This window comes from Opisthocomus hoazin, chromosome 6, assembly GCF_030867145.1.
Source record: "Opisthocomus hoazin isolate bOpiHoa1 chromosome 6, bOpiHoa1.hap1, whole genome shotgun sequence".
NCBI lineage: Eukaryota > Metazoa > Chordata > Aves > Opisthocomiformes > Opisthocomidae > Opisthocomus > Opisthocomus hoazin.
In genome coordinates, this window is record NC_134419.1 from 64,220,303 (window position 1) to 64,233,430 (window position 13,128).

The 13,128-nt window shown below is 68.7% G+C and overlaps 3 protein-coding genes across 3 annotated transcripts; all 3 read right to left on the reverse strand.

Moving 5' to 3' along the window:
* Positions 1 to 46: 46 nt before the first annotated feature.
* HOGA1 (4-hydroxy-2-oxoglutarate aldolase 1) lies at positions 47 to 3,471 on the reverse strand. Its single transcript, XM_075423560.1, has 7 exons — positions 3,201 to 3,471; positions 1,980 to 2,108; positions 1,776 to 1,903; positions 1,528 to 1,662; positions 1,262 to 1,358; positions 960 to 1,093; positions 47 to 502 (listed from the first exon to the last, which is right to left on the reverse strand). Exons 1-7 carry the CDS (start codon positions 3,427 to 3,429, stop codon positions 353 to 355), a joined length of 1,002 nt encoding a protein of 333 aa, XP_075279675.1. The 5' UTR covers positions 3,430 to 3,471; the 3' UTR covers positions 47 to 352.
* A 967-nt stretch (positions 3,472 to 4,438) lies between these two features.
* On the reverse strand, positions 4,439 to 6,914 carry ANKRD2 (ankyrin repeat domain 2). Its single transcript, XM_075424223.1, has 9 exons — positions 6,846 to 6,914; positions 6,360 to 6,473; positions 6,115 to 6,276; positions 5,818 to 5,925; positions 5,561 to 5,659; positions 5,242 to 5,340; positions 5,007 to 5,105; positions 4,635 to 4,733; positions 4,439 to 4,546 (listed from the first exon to the last, which is right to left on the reverse strand). The coding sequence occupies exons 1-9, from the start codon at positions 6,912 to 6,914 to the stop codon at positions 4,439 to 4,441; spliced, it is 957 nt and encodes a 318-aa protein (XP_075280338.1).
* A 1,347-nt stretch (positions 6,915 to 8,261) lies between these two features.
* UBTD1 (ubiquitin domain containing 1) lies at positions 8,262 to 13,023 on the reverse strand. Its single transcript, XM_075424224.1, has 3 exons — positions 12,907 to 13,023; positions 9,284 to 9,511; positions 8,262 to 9,052 (listed from the first exon to the last, which is right to left on the reverse strand). Exons 1-3 carry the CDS (start codon positions 12,971 to 12,973, stop codon positions 8,667 to 8,669), a joined length of 681 nt encoding a protein of 226 aa, XP_075280339.1. The 5' UTR covers positions 12,974 to 13,023; the 3' UTR covers positions 8,262 to 8,666.
* Between the last annotated feature and the right edge of the window lie 105 nt (positions 13,024 to 13,128).

Consider the following 13,128-nt stretch of genomic DNA (forward strand, 5'->3'; position numbering starts at 1 on the left):
CCCGGGCCGTGTCCTTCGTGCTGGGAGCAGGGACCAGGCGGGGGGCCTCTTGCACGAGGAGGGCTGCAGACACACAGCAGGTTTATTCCCGGCTCACGGCGCGGGGATCCATCCCTTCCCAGCTGGGGACGGCAGGACTCTGGGGGCTGGCGGGGATGCAAGGGTGGCCAGGGCAGTGCTGGGTGTCCCCCCCACCCGCTCTGCCCAGAGCAGCCCTGTCCAGCAGGAAGGAGTGAGATGGGTGGCTTTCTCCTGGCCATGTCCCAGTGTCCCCACCATGTCCCCAGCTTCCAGGGTCGCTGGCTTAGATGCCTTCTGGTGTGGGAAGGGGTGGGGGGGACCCCTTGACCCCTCACAACCAGCCGTTGGCACTGAAGGTGCCCCTCAGCTCCTCAACCTGGAGGGAACTCAGTGGGGCCAGGGGTGCGCGGCATGGACCCCCGTAGTAGCCGAACCACTCCATGGCCTTCTTCAGCCCCGGGATCCCAAACCGGCGGGTGACCTGTGGGAGGGAGGGCGAGGGGGCTTGCCAGCTCCCGTGGGACAGAGCAGCATGCTCTGCAGGCTCCTGCACCAGCCCCGTGAGGGGCTGCAAGGCAGGGTGCGGGGTGGCTGCAGCCACCCAGCGAAGTACCCGCAGTGGGGTGGGGGCCCCCGTGAGGAGCAGCTCTTCCCCCACATCACTGCCTATAAATAGCCAGCAAGGCTCCCGCGGGGGGCCAGGCAGGTGCCCGCTGCCAGCGGACACTCTGTTCCTGGCATGGCAGGGCTGGCACTTCCCACCCTGCTGCCTCCAGCCCGGCTGGGCTCGCCGGCTGGGTGCTGTGCCATCCTGTGCCCCCTGGACTACGGCTCCGTCTCCCCCAGCCCCAGGGACCTCCATCCTCCGCCACCCCCCCAGCTCTGCCGTGGTGCGGCTCCCCCAGCCCGCAGCATCCCGGGGGGTGCTGCCCGCTCACCGCCGCGTTGGGCTCGATGAGCCGGTGCTGCAGGTCGCGGGCCTCCTGCCAGCGGCCCTCGCGGCACAGGTGGTCCAGCTGGCACAGCGGGGCCCCCAGGACATTGGCGAGGGCACAGACACCCCCTGAGGCACCTGGGGACACAGGGGATGTTGGCAGCCAGCTCGGCATGCTGTGCCCAGCCAGAACCTCCTGGGCATCGCTGCCCCTCACCTGCCTCCCGCTGCCCATATGCCCGTCCCCACCGGTGCCCCTCCGACAGCACCCCGTGCCCCCGGCCAAGCAGGGGCAGCAGCACCTACCCAGGGCGTAGCTCGCCAGCAGGAAGCCAGCAGATCCCGCCAGCACCTGGAAATCCTCCTGACGTGTCTTGTGGACCATCAGCCCCATGCGGGTGATCTGGGGAGAGACGTGCTGTGCCCTGGGGCGGGCATCGCCCCGTCTCCCCCCATGGGGCTCACGCGGCGTACCCAGGGCCCGGGGAAGGGCTGCAAGTGCCTGCTCCCCATTCCCAGCTTGGGGCCAGGTTTGGTGGCAGCCAGCCCCGGGAAAGCCTTGCCCCACTCACATCCCCACCGCTGTCCTTGATCCCGATGATGTTGGGGTGCTGGGCCAGGGTGAGGACAGCCTCCAGGGGCAGATCCAGGCCGGTGTTGGCAGGGACGCTGTAGAGCACCACGGGGATGGGGGATGCATCCGCAACCTGCGGCCAGCCAGGCAGAGCTCAGCAACCAGAGTGGGTTGGAGACGTGCGGGACACACTCCCCATCCGACTGCCCCGGCCAGGGCTGCCGGCGGGCACTGGGCACGGCTCACCTCCGTGTAGTGCTGGACCAGGGCAGCGCTGGTCATGGCCCCCCTGTAGTAGCAGGGTGTGACGACCAGCGCCACGTCAGCCCCCGCCTCTGCCATGCTGACCGTCAGCTCAATGGTGGCCTGGGTGGCTGAGGAGGGGGCAGAGGGGTGAGGGATGCCCGCGGGGACAGACACGGCCCCCGCACTGCCTGCTTAGGCACTCACACTCGCAGCCCGCGCCGGCCAGCAGCAGGCGGTCCCTGGGCAGAGCTCGGCGCACGCAGCTCACCACCTCCAGCCGCTCGCGGGGTGACAGGTAGGGGTACTCCCCATTGGAGCCCAGCGCCACCAGCCCTGAAACGCAAGCGTGGGGAGGGCAGCATCCGGGCACAGGAGCAGGGTGCCTGCCATTCAACCGTCCCTGCCCTCTCCGTGCCCAGCTCTCGGGTGGTCACCAGACACCTGGAGTGGCCCGATGCTGGCATCCAGCAGCCCCCTTGGGCCAGGAGGCTCCTGCAGGTGCCCTGCAAAGCCCTGGGGTCCCCCACAAAGGGCACACGTGGGTACGTGACCCCTGGACGGCAGTGCACACCCACATTGCACTGAGCACTGGCGGTGCCATCCCCTACCCGGGCACTCTCTCGCGTGCAGTGCATGCACCCTGTGGGCTGAGCACGCTGCCTGCCCGTCTCCGTCCCCAGAAACCGCCCCACAGAGCACCTCTCATGAGGGATTTATTGGTGCCTGCAGCCAGGCTGTGCCGCCCTGCCCTCGGCTGGGGCACACAGACAGTCCTCTTTCCTTGGGACACTGCCAGCACCATGGTCACAGGCAGGCCAGCTCCAGCCCCATGCTGCCGGGCTCTGCCATGGCGTCCTGGGCTCCAGGGTGCCAGGAGTGCTGGGTGTCCCCATCATCCTCTCTCCCTTCCTCACCCTTGGGCACCTAGACACGGGTCTGCAGTCCACAGCGTGCCCTCTCCTGTCCGTGCAGCCAGACAAGCCCTGGACTCACAGCCTGGTCAGAAGAGGGGAGACCCTGGGGCACATTCCCACCACCTCCAGCCTCTTCCTGCAGCCCCTCTCCTCCCTCCCATCCACCCATCCTGGGCAACCAGCAGATACACATCCCGTGGGGCTGAACCTGTGTGAGTGTGCACGGGTGTGCAGAGGGTGGGGTGCGAGCCTGCAGCTGCGCGCGGAGGATGTGTGCAAGCCTGCACACGCATGGAGCGTGCATGCAAGCATGCACCGGAGTGTGGTGGGGGTGTGCAAGGACACACACGTGCAAAGTGCCCTGGGTGGGTCACCCGAGGGGCTGCCAGTGCCGGAGCACAGTCCGGCCGGAGGCTGAGCGCCCTTGGGAAGCTGGCAGGCTGCAAAGCCCCTGGGGTGGGCAGGGGTCTGGCAGGACCCTGCGCAGAGCGGGGCAGCAGGCAGCACTCACCTCGGAACGGGATGCCGGCGTAGCGGCGCAGGTTCCCCTCCAGCTGGGCATAGTCCACCTCCTGCGTGGGCGAGAAGGGGGTGGTCAGGGGCGGGAAGATCCCCCCGAGGTCGAGCGTGTGCCCTGGTCCCGAGGGGGTGCTGAGTCCCCGGCGCTGCCCCGGGGCTGCCTGGCGCAGAGCTGCCAGGGCTGGCCGGAGGGGCCAAGCGAGGCGGGAGCCGGGCACCATGGTGGATGGGTGCTGCTGCCGGCCGGGCTGTCTGCCCCGTTGAGGGGCTGTTAATGTTTGACAGGGCACGTGAGGGACCCACAACCAGGCTGGGCGAAAGACTCGGAGGGTGGTACCGGGTGAGCTCAGGGTTCTCTCCCCCCCTCCAGGAGCTGGCTGCAGGAGCTCAGCACCCCTCCGGGTGATCTCCAGCTGTGCTTTCCCTTCTGCTTGCCAGCCCTGGCAGCTGTCCCCCTGCCGCCTATGGGGCTGGGCTGGGGGGCCAGGGAGGGACCAGGCACTGCAGGGAGTCCCCGGGCTGTCAGCAGGGTTCGCTGACTCTGGGTCTTGGTGGAAGATGTCATGTAAACAGGAGAGCTGAAGTGTTTCTGGGTAGGGAGCAATGAGCACCATGCTTGGCAGAAGTGATCGGGTTGCCCAGAGAAGCTGTGGATGCCTTGGGACTAGATGATATTTGAGGTCCCTTCCAACCCAAACCATTCTATGATTCTATGATCCAGCCTGCAAAGGGGCTTCTGTGTGCCCCCAGGGATGGCTCCAGTGGGGAAGGCAGGAGAACAAGCAGCCACAGAGCAGCTGCCTGGCAGGGGTATGACCGCTGCTCCCCGGCGCAACCGCAGCCTCCAGCGCAGCATGGAGCGGGATTGAGTTGCCCTTGATGTAGTTTTCCTCCCTGAGCTTGCCCAGGCGGGACTTTGAAGCAGTGAGAGCAACCAGGGCATCCCACAGCGAAGGAGTCCCACCCTTGAACCATTGGTGTCCTGGCCCCATGGTGTTGTTGACATCCGAGTCCCTGTGCAAGGAGGCAGGGCACAACCGTGCTGCCAGACAACCCAGCTCCCCGGATAACCCAGCTTCCCCAGCCCCATCACCCCTGGCACCGGCTGCCCAGCCCCCAGCCCCCCGGAGCCGAACGCTGCTCTTTGCTGGTTTTTATTGACACGGACAAATCTCGGCTGGATCCTGCTCCTTGGAGTTGAGCCCGGCCCCTGGTCCCTGCCTGGCACCTTCACGCAGGAACCTCAACGTCCCCCTGCGTCGGCTGCTCCTTGGTCTCCAGTGCCTGGCGTGTGTCCACCTGCCACTGCTGCACCAGGTCCGTCGGGGTCTTGCCAGCCTGTGAGAGCGGGCAGAGAAGGGCTGGGGCCGGGGGGGTGAGACATGGTGGGCAGCAAACAGCCCTGGCGCCTGGCCCCTCCGCTCACCTCGTTCTTGGCCATCATGTCGGCCCCGTGCAGGATCAGCATTTTGATGATTTTGTAGCGGCTGAGCCGTGTGGCGTCGTGCAGTGCCGTGTCGCCTTCCTGCGAGAGGCACAGCCTGGCTGGGTATCATGGTCCAGCTCCGGGCAGAGGGACCCCCCGCCTGTCCCCAGCCCAGCTCCCCAGCTCTCCACACACTCACCTCCCCACGAGGACAAGGGGGACTGTGCCCACCCCAGACCTGGCTGCTGCTGCCGGCACACCGGGACAGGGACGTGCCCTGCTGCCGGTGCTGGGAGCCCCTGAGGGGGTCAGTCGAGGGATGGGGGAATCAGCTTTGTCCCCCAGTGCTGGCTGCGTGGCGGTGGCACTCACCCTGTCTGGGGAGTTGATGTCTACCCCGCAATGGATGAGGTGCTCCACGATGTCGGGGTGCCCGGTCCGGGTGGCCACATGGAGGGGGGTGCTGAGCAGCTTGGGGTGGAGAAGACGGACAAGAGAGGGGATCAGCACCCACCCCTGCTAACCCAACACAGGGCCAGCCCTGGCCCCCCGGGGCATGCCCATGCCCCTGGCACAGCCCCGCGCCCCCGGGCTCTGCTCCACACACCTTGTCCTTCAGGTTGAGGTCTGCCCCGCGGTCCTGCAGCAGCTTGACGGCATCCAGGTGCCCGCCGCGGCAGGCCCAGTGCACGGCTGTGCTGTCCAGCTGGGTCCACAGAGCCGTGTCACCGCGGCAGACACCCCCATCCCGTGTCCGTCCCCCGCCCCGGCCGGTCCCTGTGCCCTGACTGAGCCCTGCCCGTGGCCGCCTCGGCGGTGGGGACAGCCATGCCCCACTGGGGGGACTCCAACCCCACTGTTCGCCTGGCTGTGCTGTGCCCGGAGGCTCGGGCTGGCATGGAGCCGAGGGCAGGATCTGGCCTCACCCGGTCCCTGAAGTCGACGGTGGCCCCGCTGTCCAGCAGCTTCTGCAGGATGTCCGTGTGTCCCTCCAGCGAGGAGCGGTGCAGGGCCGTGCGGTGGAACTGGGGGGATGTGGCGCCACGTTGCTGGCTGAATCCATCCCCCCAGCCCAGCCCTACCCCCAGCCTGTGCGGGGGGTCCCAGCCCGTCCTGGGGGTCCCAGCCCTTGCCAGAGGGCATGGCAGGGCATGGCGGCAGGGTACAGGCAGGGGATGGCTACCTCATCACACGTGTCGGGGGGGCCGCCATCTGCCAGAAACTTCTCGATGACGGGCATCTTGCCCTGAACGGCAGCTCGCAGGAAAGCCTCTGGCTCCACGGGACCCTCCTGGTGGCAGGACAGGCTGAGGGCTGGGACATCGCAGGGGCGCGGGAGAGGGGACAATATGGGGGCCCCCCTGCCCTGATTCCCCGGGGAGGTCCCCAGCTGGCAAGGGTGACCCAGGGGCTGGTCCGTGGGGGCTCCAGCCCCTGTCCCAGCAGCCCCCATCCCTCATCCCAGGCCCCCCCGACGTACAATCACGAGGGGCTCAGGTGGCGGGGGTGGCTCAGGGGTGGCTGCCCGCTCCTCCCGGCGCTGCCGGCGCTGCTTGCGGAGCTCGATGAGGCGCTGGATGCTCCCCACGTCGATGATCTCCCGCCGCAGGTCCACCGAGCTCTTCCGCACCCGCTCCTGGCCCTGGGGGGGACACGCAGCACCTTGTTCGCCTTCTCTGTGCCCAGACGCCCCTCAGACCCCCCCCCACACCCCGACCCCCTCACCTTGACAGCATCGAGACCCCGGTTCCTGGGGCCACAGCGTTTCTCCTCCTCCAGGTCAGGCGTGCTCATCCGCTCCACGGCCGGTGGCTCCCGCATGCCATCTCCTCTGAGTCGCTGCGGGGGTGTGGGGGGCTGCACGGTCCCAGCCAGGCACAGAGCAGCCCCACCGCCTCTGTCCCCAAGCCCACCAGTGGAGATGGCTCTGGGTACGGCTCACAGCTCGCTTCAGAGGTCTACGGGATGCCCGGCGAACCCTTGGGCTTGCGCTTGCCCACCTACCCTACTTGGCGAGCTGGGCACCTGCCCACTGCTCCGCTCTGTCCCATGGGTGGGAGCTCCGGGGCTGGGAACCCGATGCCCCTCGGAACCCTTGGCCACCCTGGGATGGCAGGGTCGGTGCCAGCCTCCTCACACCCGAGTCCCTAAAGACGGACTCAGCGCGAGGTGGGTCCCTGCCCAGGCTGATCCCCCTGCCTACAGACGCACCTCCTCCTCCTCCTCCTCCGCCAGCTTCTGCTCTATGAGCTCCTTGGCACGTTGCACCTCCAGCTCCATGTCTGCCTGCGGTGCGCAGCCCCGTGCAGGATGCGGCCTCTCCTCACCAGCGCAAGCGGTGAGTGCCCGGCATTGGCTCCCGGTGCTGCCGCTGGCTCCTGGCTGCGGGGCTTTATGCCGCTGGCCCCTCTGTCCCGCGGCCCAAGGGCACTGACAGCTGTGCCTGCTCCACATGACTGGGGCAGCTTAGCCATGAGCTCACCCTCCCGCTTTCTGGTGGCCCTGGCTCACCTCCGAGGCTGCACACCCTCTTAAAGAGACCTGTGGCCCCCCCCACGGGCTGCCCAGGACCCCTGGGCTGGGTGCGGAGAGCTGGGGTGACCACAGCCCGCGGAAGCTGGTCCAGAGAGGCTTGGCAGAGCAGGGACAAGGTCTGGGGTTGCCCCATGGGAACTGTGCCCGTGCCACCCACCCTGGGCAGCCAGGATGTTCCCAATGGCTCCCATCACCCCATCCCCACGCAATCAGATGCTGCAGCACCCACTAGCATCACCCACGGCTCCCTGCCACCCAAGGGGGGCTCGGGTTTCTGCCCAACCCAAGGAGGGGCAATGGGGTCCCCCCAAACCTCTCAGCCAGCAGCACGCAGCACTTCATGCCAGGAGCTGTGGCCCCTCCACACGACTTTGAAGGATGACCTCAGGTGCAGAGCGTCCCGAGCAGCCTTGCCAGGGTCCCGGTGGCTGTCTGGCCTCCTCTGGCGTGCATGGGCAGCCTGGCAGCAGGCAGAGCCGGCAGCTATTCCCGGCAGCGAGGACATTGTTTAGCCCCCCTGGGCTTTGCTCTCCCTCTTTGTAAGATGAGGCTGGCGCTGCCCTGCGCTGGTACAGTTAATGCGCTGGGCACGGGCCCCCAGCACGGGACCCGGGAGAAGGACAGACAGGGGCACGTCTCTGCCACCCTCCTGGGCAGTTCCCAGGGCTGCCCTTGGGCACCTTGTCCCACAGATGCCACAGCCTCTGGCTGCAGAAAGGCACCGTGTTTACCAGGACAGGCAATGGTGGCTGCAAAGGCAGTCCTGGGACTGTCCCCCTCCGTGGACTGTCCCACCGGCCCCAGGACAGACACAGGCTGAAACCTCTGGAGGGGAGCACTGGGAAGAGGAGGCAGCGGCCCCATGCCAGCGAGCAGCCAGGATGGCAATCGGATGACGCTGGCAGTGCTGGGGAAGGGTCCAGTCAGGCAAAGAGCCAGGGCTGGTGGGCCAGGGTCAGGGTGGCACTGGGGAGCAGAGTGGGGTGCCCATCCTGACATGGCTGCAGACGTAGGACAGGCACCTCTTGTGGCTGCAGCTGACAGACCCCCCTCAGCCTGCCCCAGGGTCCAAAGGAAGGATGAAAATGCTTTATTGATAAATACAGACTATGTACAGAGGGGAGACATCTCCGCCCAGCCCAGCACCCTGGGGCCTCCTGGCCCGGGGGAGCCAGAGCCCAGTGGGTCACAGCCTCTCCCCAGCGGCACAGCCCGGCAGCAGGGCCCCAGCCACGCTGACTGCCCCAGACACATTTGGTCTCGAACCTCCTGCAGCAAACATGGCACGTGCCCACGTCCTCAGCCAAGAGGGGCCACCGCGGTGTCACAGCCCCAGTGCAGAGCTTCCTGGGGGGTCACCCAGGCAGGAGGCAGCCTCGGGGAGAGGAGCAGGGGCTGCCCTGGCTCCGGCAGGACTGGGATGCAGCACAGGGCATCCCCAGAGGTGCCACTGCCCCCCAGCCCCCTGCCCTCTCCCCGCAACCAGTGGGGGGTGGCTCAGTTCCTGGGCGGCAGGGGCTGGTTAACAATCACTTGCACAACAAAATCCTTCTGGATCTTGGTCTCCTGCAGCCGCATGCGGTCGGTGAGCAGCTTGCCTGAGAAGAACCAGCGCTGCCAGGCCAGGTCGATGCCCTCCTGCACCTGCAGCTGCTTCTTCAGCTGCCCGATGGTGTCACCCATGCTGGCGCTGAGCCGCAGGTCCTTGCCGGTGGAGAGCCGCACCTTGAGGGTGAACTCCCGCCGGGCATTGGGCAGGGGCTCGGCCGGCTCTGCTGCCTCCTCCTCACTCCGCTCCAGGATCAGGTTGACGGGAGGTGCAAGGCAGTAGACAGGCAGCTGGTACCGGTTGCCCAGCTCATCGTAGCACTCCGTCAGAGAGCCTGGGGATGGCAGGGTGAGATGCTGTGGGTGGGCATCCCCATGGACCACCCAAATGGGGACAGGGCCACCCAGGCAGCAAGGCAGAGCCTGCCTTGCCCCCCCCGTCGGCTGAGCTGAACTGCATGGAGGGCAGCTGGGAACCCCTCTCCTCCCCAGCCTGGGACCCCCATGTGCCCAGATATGGGGAACTCAACATGCACCCCACCCACATCCCCGGTGCCGTCCCTCACCATGGGGCAGAGTGATGCTGGCTCCGTCGAGGATGGCCTGAGCCAGGCTGTGGTCGTTGGCCTCCACGGCATAGGCAGCTGCCTTTAGGGCATCCCAGATCTCCTTGCGGCCCTCGAAGGCGGGTGCCGTGTCCCAAAATTCATCCCGCTTGCTTCGCAGCTGCCCGGCCGTCATGGGGTAGTCGCTCTTCCACTTGGGACGCTCCTTCTTCAGGGGCTCATTGCGGCCTAGTGGGGGGGCAGGGGGGGGATGCTCAGCCAAGGTATGGGGCTCCCCCTTGGGCGCTGAGCCCCCCACCTCCCCATCCCCACAGCTTCCGGGGGACCCTTCACAGCACGCACAGTGGTGTCCAAGGGACTGCCCTGCCCAGTGCAGGACAGTCCCCAGCACAGCCAGGGCGAACTCAGCTAAAACTAGTCTTGCCCAAGGTCCCACTGGCCCCATAGCAGCTGCCCCCCCAGGTGCCATCCTTCGTCCCCAGGAGGAGCAAGGAGTCTTGCCCCCATGCTAGGGAGACCAGCCCCTGCCCCGTGGGGTGGCCACGGGGCCTCAGGGCCCTCTGAGGCAGAGCAGTATTTATAGCGTGGGGAATTAGCCAGGAAATAAGCTGGTGAGTCGGAGCGGGAAGGGGATTACGTGGGCTGAGCTGCAGCCCTGGCCGAGGGGGCAGGACTTCACTGTCCTCTCTGCCCACCCTGAGATGGCAGGGACCAGGTGGCAGGCACACAGCATCCAGGGCATCGGGGGGCAGAGTGCGTCACTGGGGTGGGGGGCTGCCAGCCCACAGCAGCCCCAGCAGTGGGCTGAACTGAGCTGGGTCTCTGTGAAACAGCCCCCAACCACATCCCGCGGGACCACCAGCAGCCAGCACTGCCCAGGGGACTGGGCCACCCCCACACCAGGCTGCAGCCCCGTGGGAACAGCCCCATCCCGGCGGCGCCATGGCTGGGCAGGAAGCGTGGGGCAGGAAGGAGCTGTTGTCACTCCCAGCTGAGCTGGGGACAATGAGTGACAACAGCTCCTTCCTGCCACCCCTCTCCCTGGGGTGGCCAGCCAGCACCCTTCCTGCGGGGACGGACACGGGTGATGCCGAGCCCCAGCCAGGCAGGGAGGATGCCCATGCCCGCACAGTGACCTGCCAGCCAAGTCAATGCCACACACCCCAGCCACTGGGCACAGCCACCGCTGCCAGCTGCAGGCCAAGCCGTGCTCGCCAGGCAGCTTTTCCTGGGCAAGTGTGCAGTGACACAAGGCACTACACGACCTTTTCTTTGTACTCGCCCTGTCCCAAGACCGCTGGAGCCAGCACAGCACCCACTTTCCCAGTGAGCGCCCAGCCCAGAGCTGACCGCAACATGTGGCACCCACCCCAGGGGTCCCCATGGGGCGCAGGAGCTCAGCGACCCCAGGGCTGGATGCGGAGCATCCCTGGCAGGCAGCACCCTGCCCGCATCCCTGGAGGAGCGAGGGCAGCCGGCTGCAGCCAGCGTTGCCGATTCAGCAGTCACGGTGCCGGGCAGGAAGGATTTGCAGCACCGCAGGACAGAGCAAGGTTGAAGGCGTCACCTGCCCCAGGAGGGCAGCGGAGCAGCAGCCACGGCCAGCCTGAAGGACACAGCCGGGACCACGTCACCATGCTGCTGTGGCACGCGTCCTCGCAGCTGGGACCGTCATGCAGGACTCCCAGCCAGCACCATCCTCCCGGCTCTGCTCCCGGCAAAGGGAAGAGGCTGGCCCAGGGCCGGGTGCAGGATCAGAGCCGCAGGGCTCAGCCGTGGCAGGGAGCGGGGACAGGCTGCGGCTGCCCCGTGCGAGCAGGCGTGCCCGGCAGCCTTGCCCAGGTAGGCAGGGGCTTAAGCCTCATCTATTTATTGCTGCCGCCCAGCCGGGCCCCGCAGCCTCTAATCACCTCCTGCCGCTCTGTTCCTGGCCCCTTGTGCAACTCTCTGCGGCAGCACCACCGGACAGGTCCAGCCACTCGCTGCGCCCGGACTCGAGCCAACAGGATCTGGCCGGCAGCCTGCCCGCCTGCCTCCTGCCCTGCGCCCGCAGCGCCCTGCCCGCGGCTCGGCCGCCCGCGGTGCCCCGCTGCGGGGACCCCCAGGCAAGTGGCTGTGCCCCGGAGGCTCCCCTGTGCTGGAGCTCGCTCCCTGCCCAGCTGAAGCCTCGGGCAGCCCCAGTCGGCAGGTCCTGGAGGCGATGCCGGCTAGATGGGATGTGACACGACTTCCAGTGGTGCTGGCTGGTCCCCTCCTGGGTCAGGCAGGGTCAGGATGCTGCATGCCACCAGCATCCCCTGCTCCTTCCGCTGCGGCAGGCTGGCCACCCCCGGGATAACACTGTCACCTGCCGCAGGGAGCCCCGGCAAGAACCCTCTGCACAGGGTCACAGCGAGCCCCAGCCAGAGCAGGAGCCGGCCGGGCAGGCGGGCTGCTTGGCGGGGCCCCCGGGGCAGCCGAGGCGGGCGGGCAGAGCACCCCTCTCTGCCAACGTTGCGTGTTGGGACCTGCCAGCCTGGGACTGTGTCCCCACACTGCGGGCGAGGGCAGCTGCAGCCTTGCTTCATCCTCCACCGCCTGCCGAGCGGCTCCCGCAGGCTGGTGGCATCACGCAAGCAAGGGCAGGAGCCAGCCCGGGCACCCCGGCAGCGGGGACAGCCCCCTCCCCCTGGAAGAGACACGCTGCCAGGAAGTGGCAGCGGCTGAGGGTGCTGGGAGGGGACCACCGTCCACCCAGGAGAGCCTGGCAGCGGTGATGGAGGCGCAGGCTCCGCAGTGGGCTGTTGCCCGGCACAGGAGGGGAGCACCCAGACGCAGACACCCGGCTCTGATCGCCCACCCACAGCCCCGAGGTGCGAGGCAACAGCCCCCAGCCGCGCCGAGCGGAGCGAACGGTCAGCTGGAGACCCCAGGAGAGGAGGCACCTGCACCCCTGGGGACCTAAGCGGGGCGGGGGGCTGCGGCCCCGGGGGAGCAGGGCTGCCGGCTCCAGGGGGACCATCACCCCGCCCCGAGCCAGCGGGGCCTGCCCGGGGCGGGCTGGCTCGGCGGGGACGGCCCCCCGGCAGCCACCCTCCGACGGGCAGACCCCAGCTGCGGGCGGGGGCCGGGCGCCCCGTCCCCGGGCACACGCACCTCGCTCCTCCCCTCCCGCCGCTCTGCCGTAAACACGGTAATTACCGGCTGCGATTGCACCGGCCCGGGGAGCCGGGCGAGGGGAAGGCAGGCGTGATTCACCCCGCCGGCCCACGGCCCCTCCGCCGGCCGCGCCCATCCCCGTGGGCTCCGGGACCCTCCGGGGCAGCATCCCGGGACGGTGCCTCATCGCACCCGTCTGTTCGGCTGCCGGTAACTCCGGGGAGCCGCGAGTCCCCGGCACCTTCCGCCGGCGGCACCCCGCTGTACCGACAGCGCTGACCCGGGGCAGACGCCCCGCAGCCGTGCGGGGCCACCGGCCACCCTGCGGCCCGCCCCCCGGGAGGAGCCGGGCACCCCGACCCCGCAAACGCCCCGGGACGGGAGACGCGCAGAACGCTCCGGTGCCTACGCTCCCCCCGGGACCGCCCCGGTGCCCGCGATCCCGCGGGTGCCCAGGCGGGACGGGACGGCCCGGCCCGGCTCACCTGCTCGCTTGCGGAGGTTCCCGGCGGCGGGCCGCTCCCGGCGCTGCCGCCCCACGCAGCCGCCCATGGCGGGGCTCACCGGCGGCGCTCGGCATGGGGCCGGGCCGGCTCGGCGCTGCGCTGCGCCCGACAGCGGGGCCCGGCGCCGATGCAGCCGCCCCGCCCGGCTCTGAGCGCCGGGGCCGCCCCGCTGCCGGAGACACCCCGCGCCCCGCCCCGCCC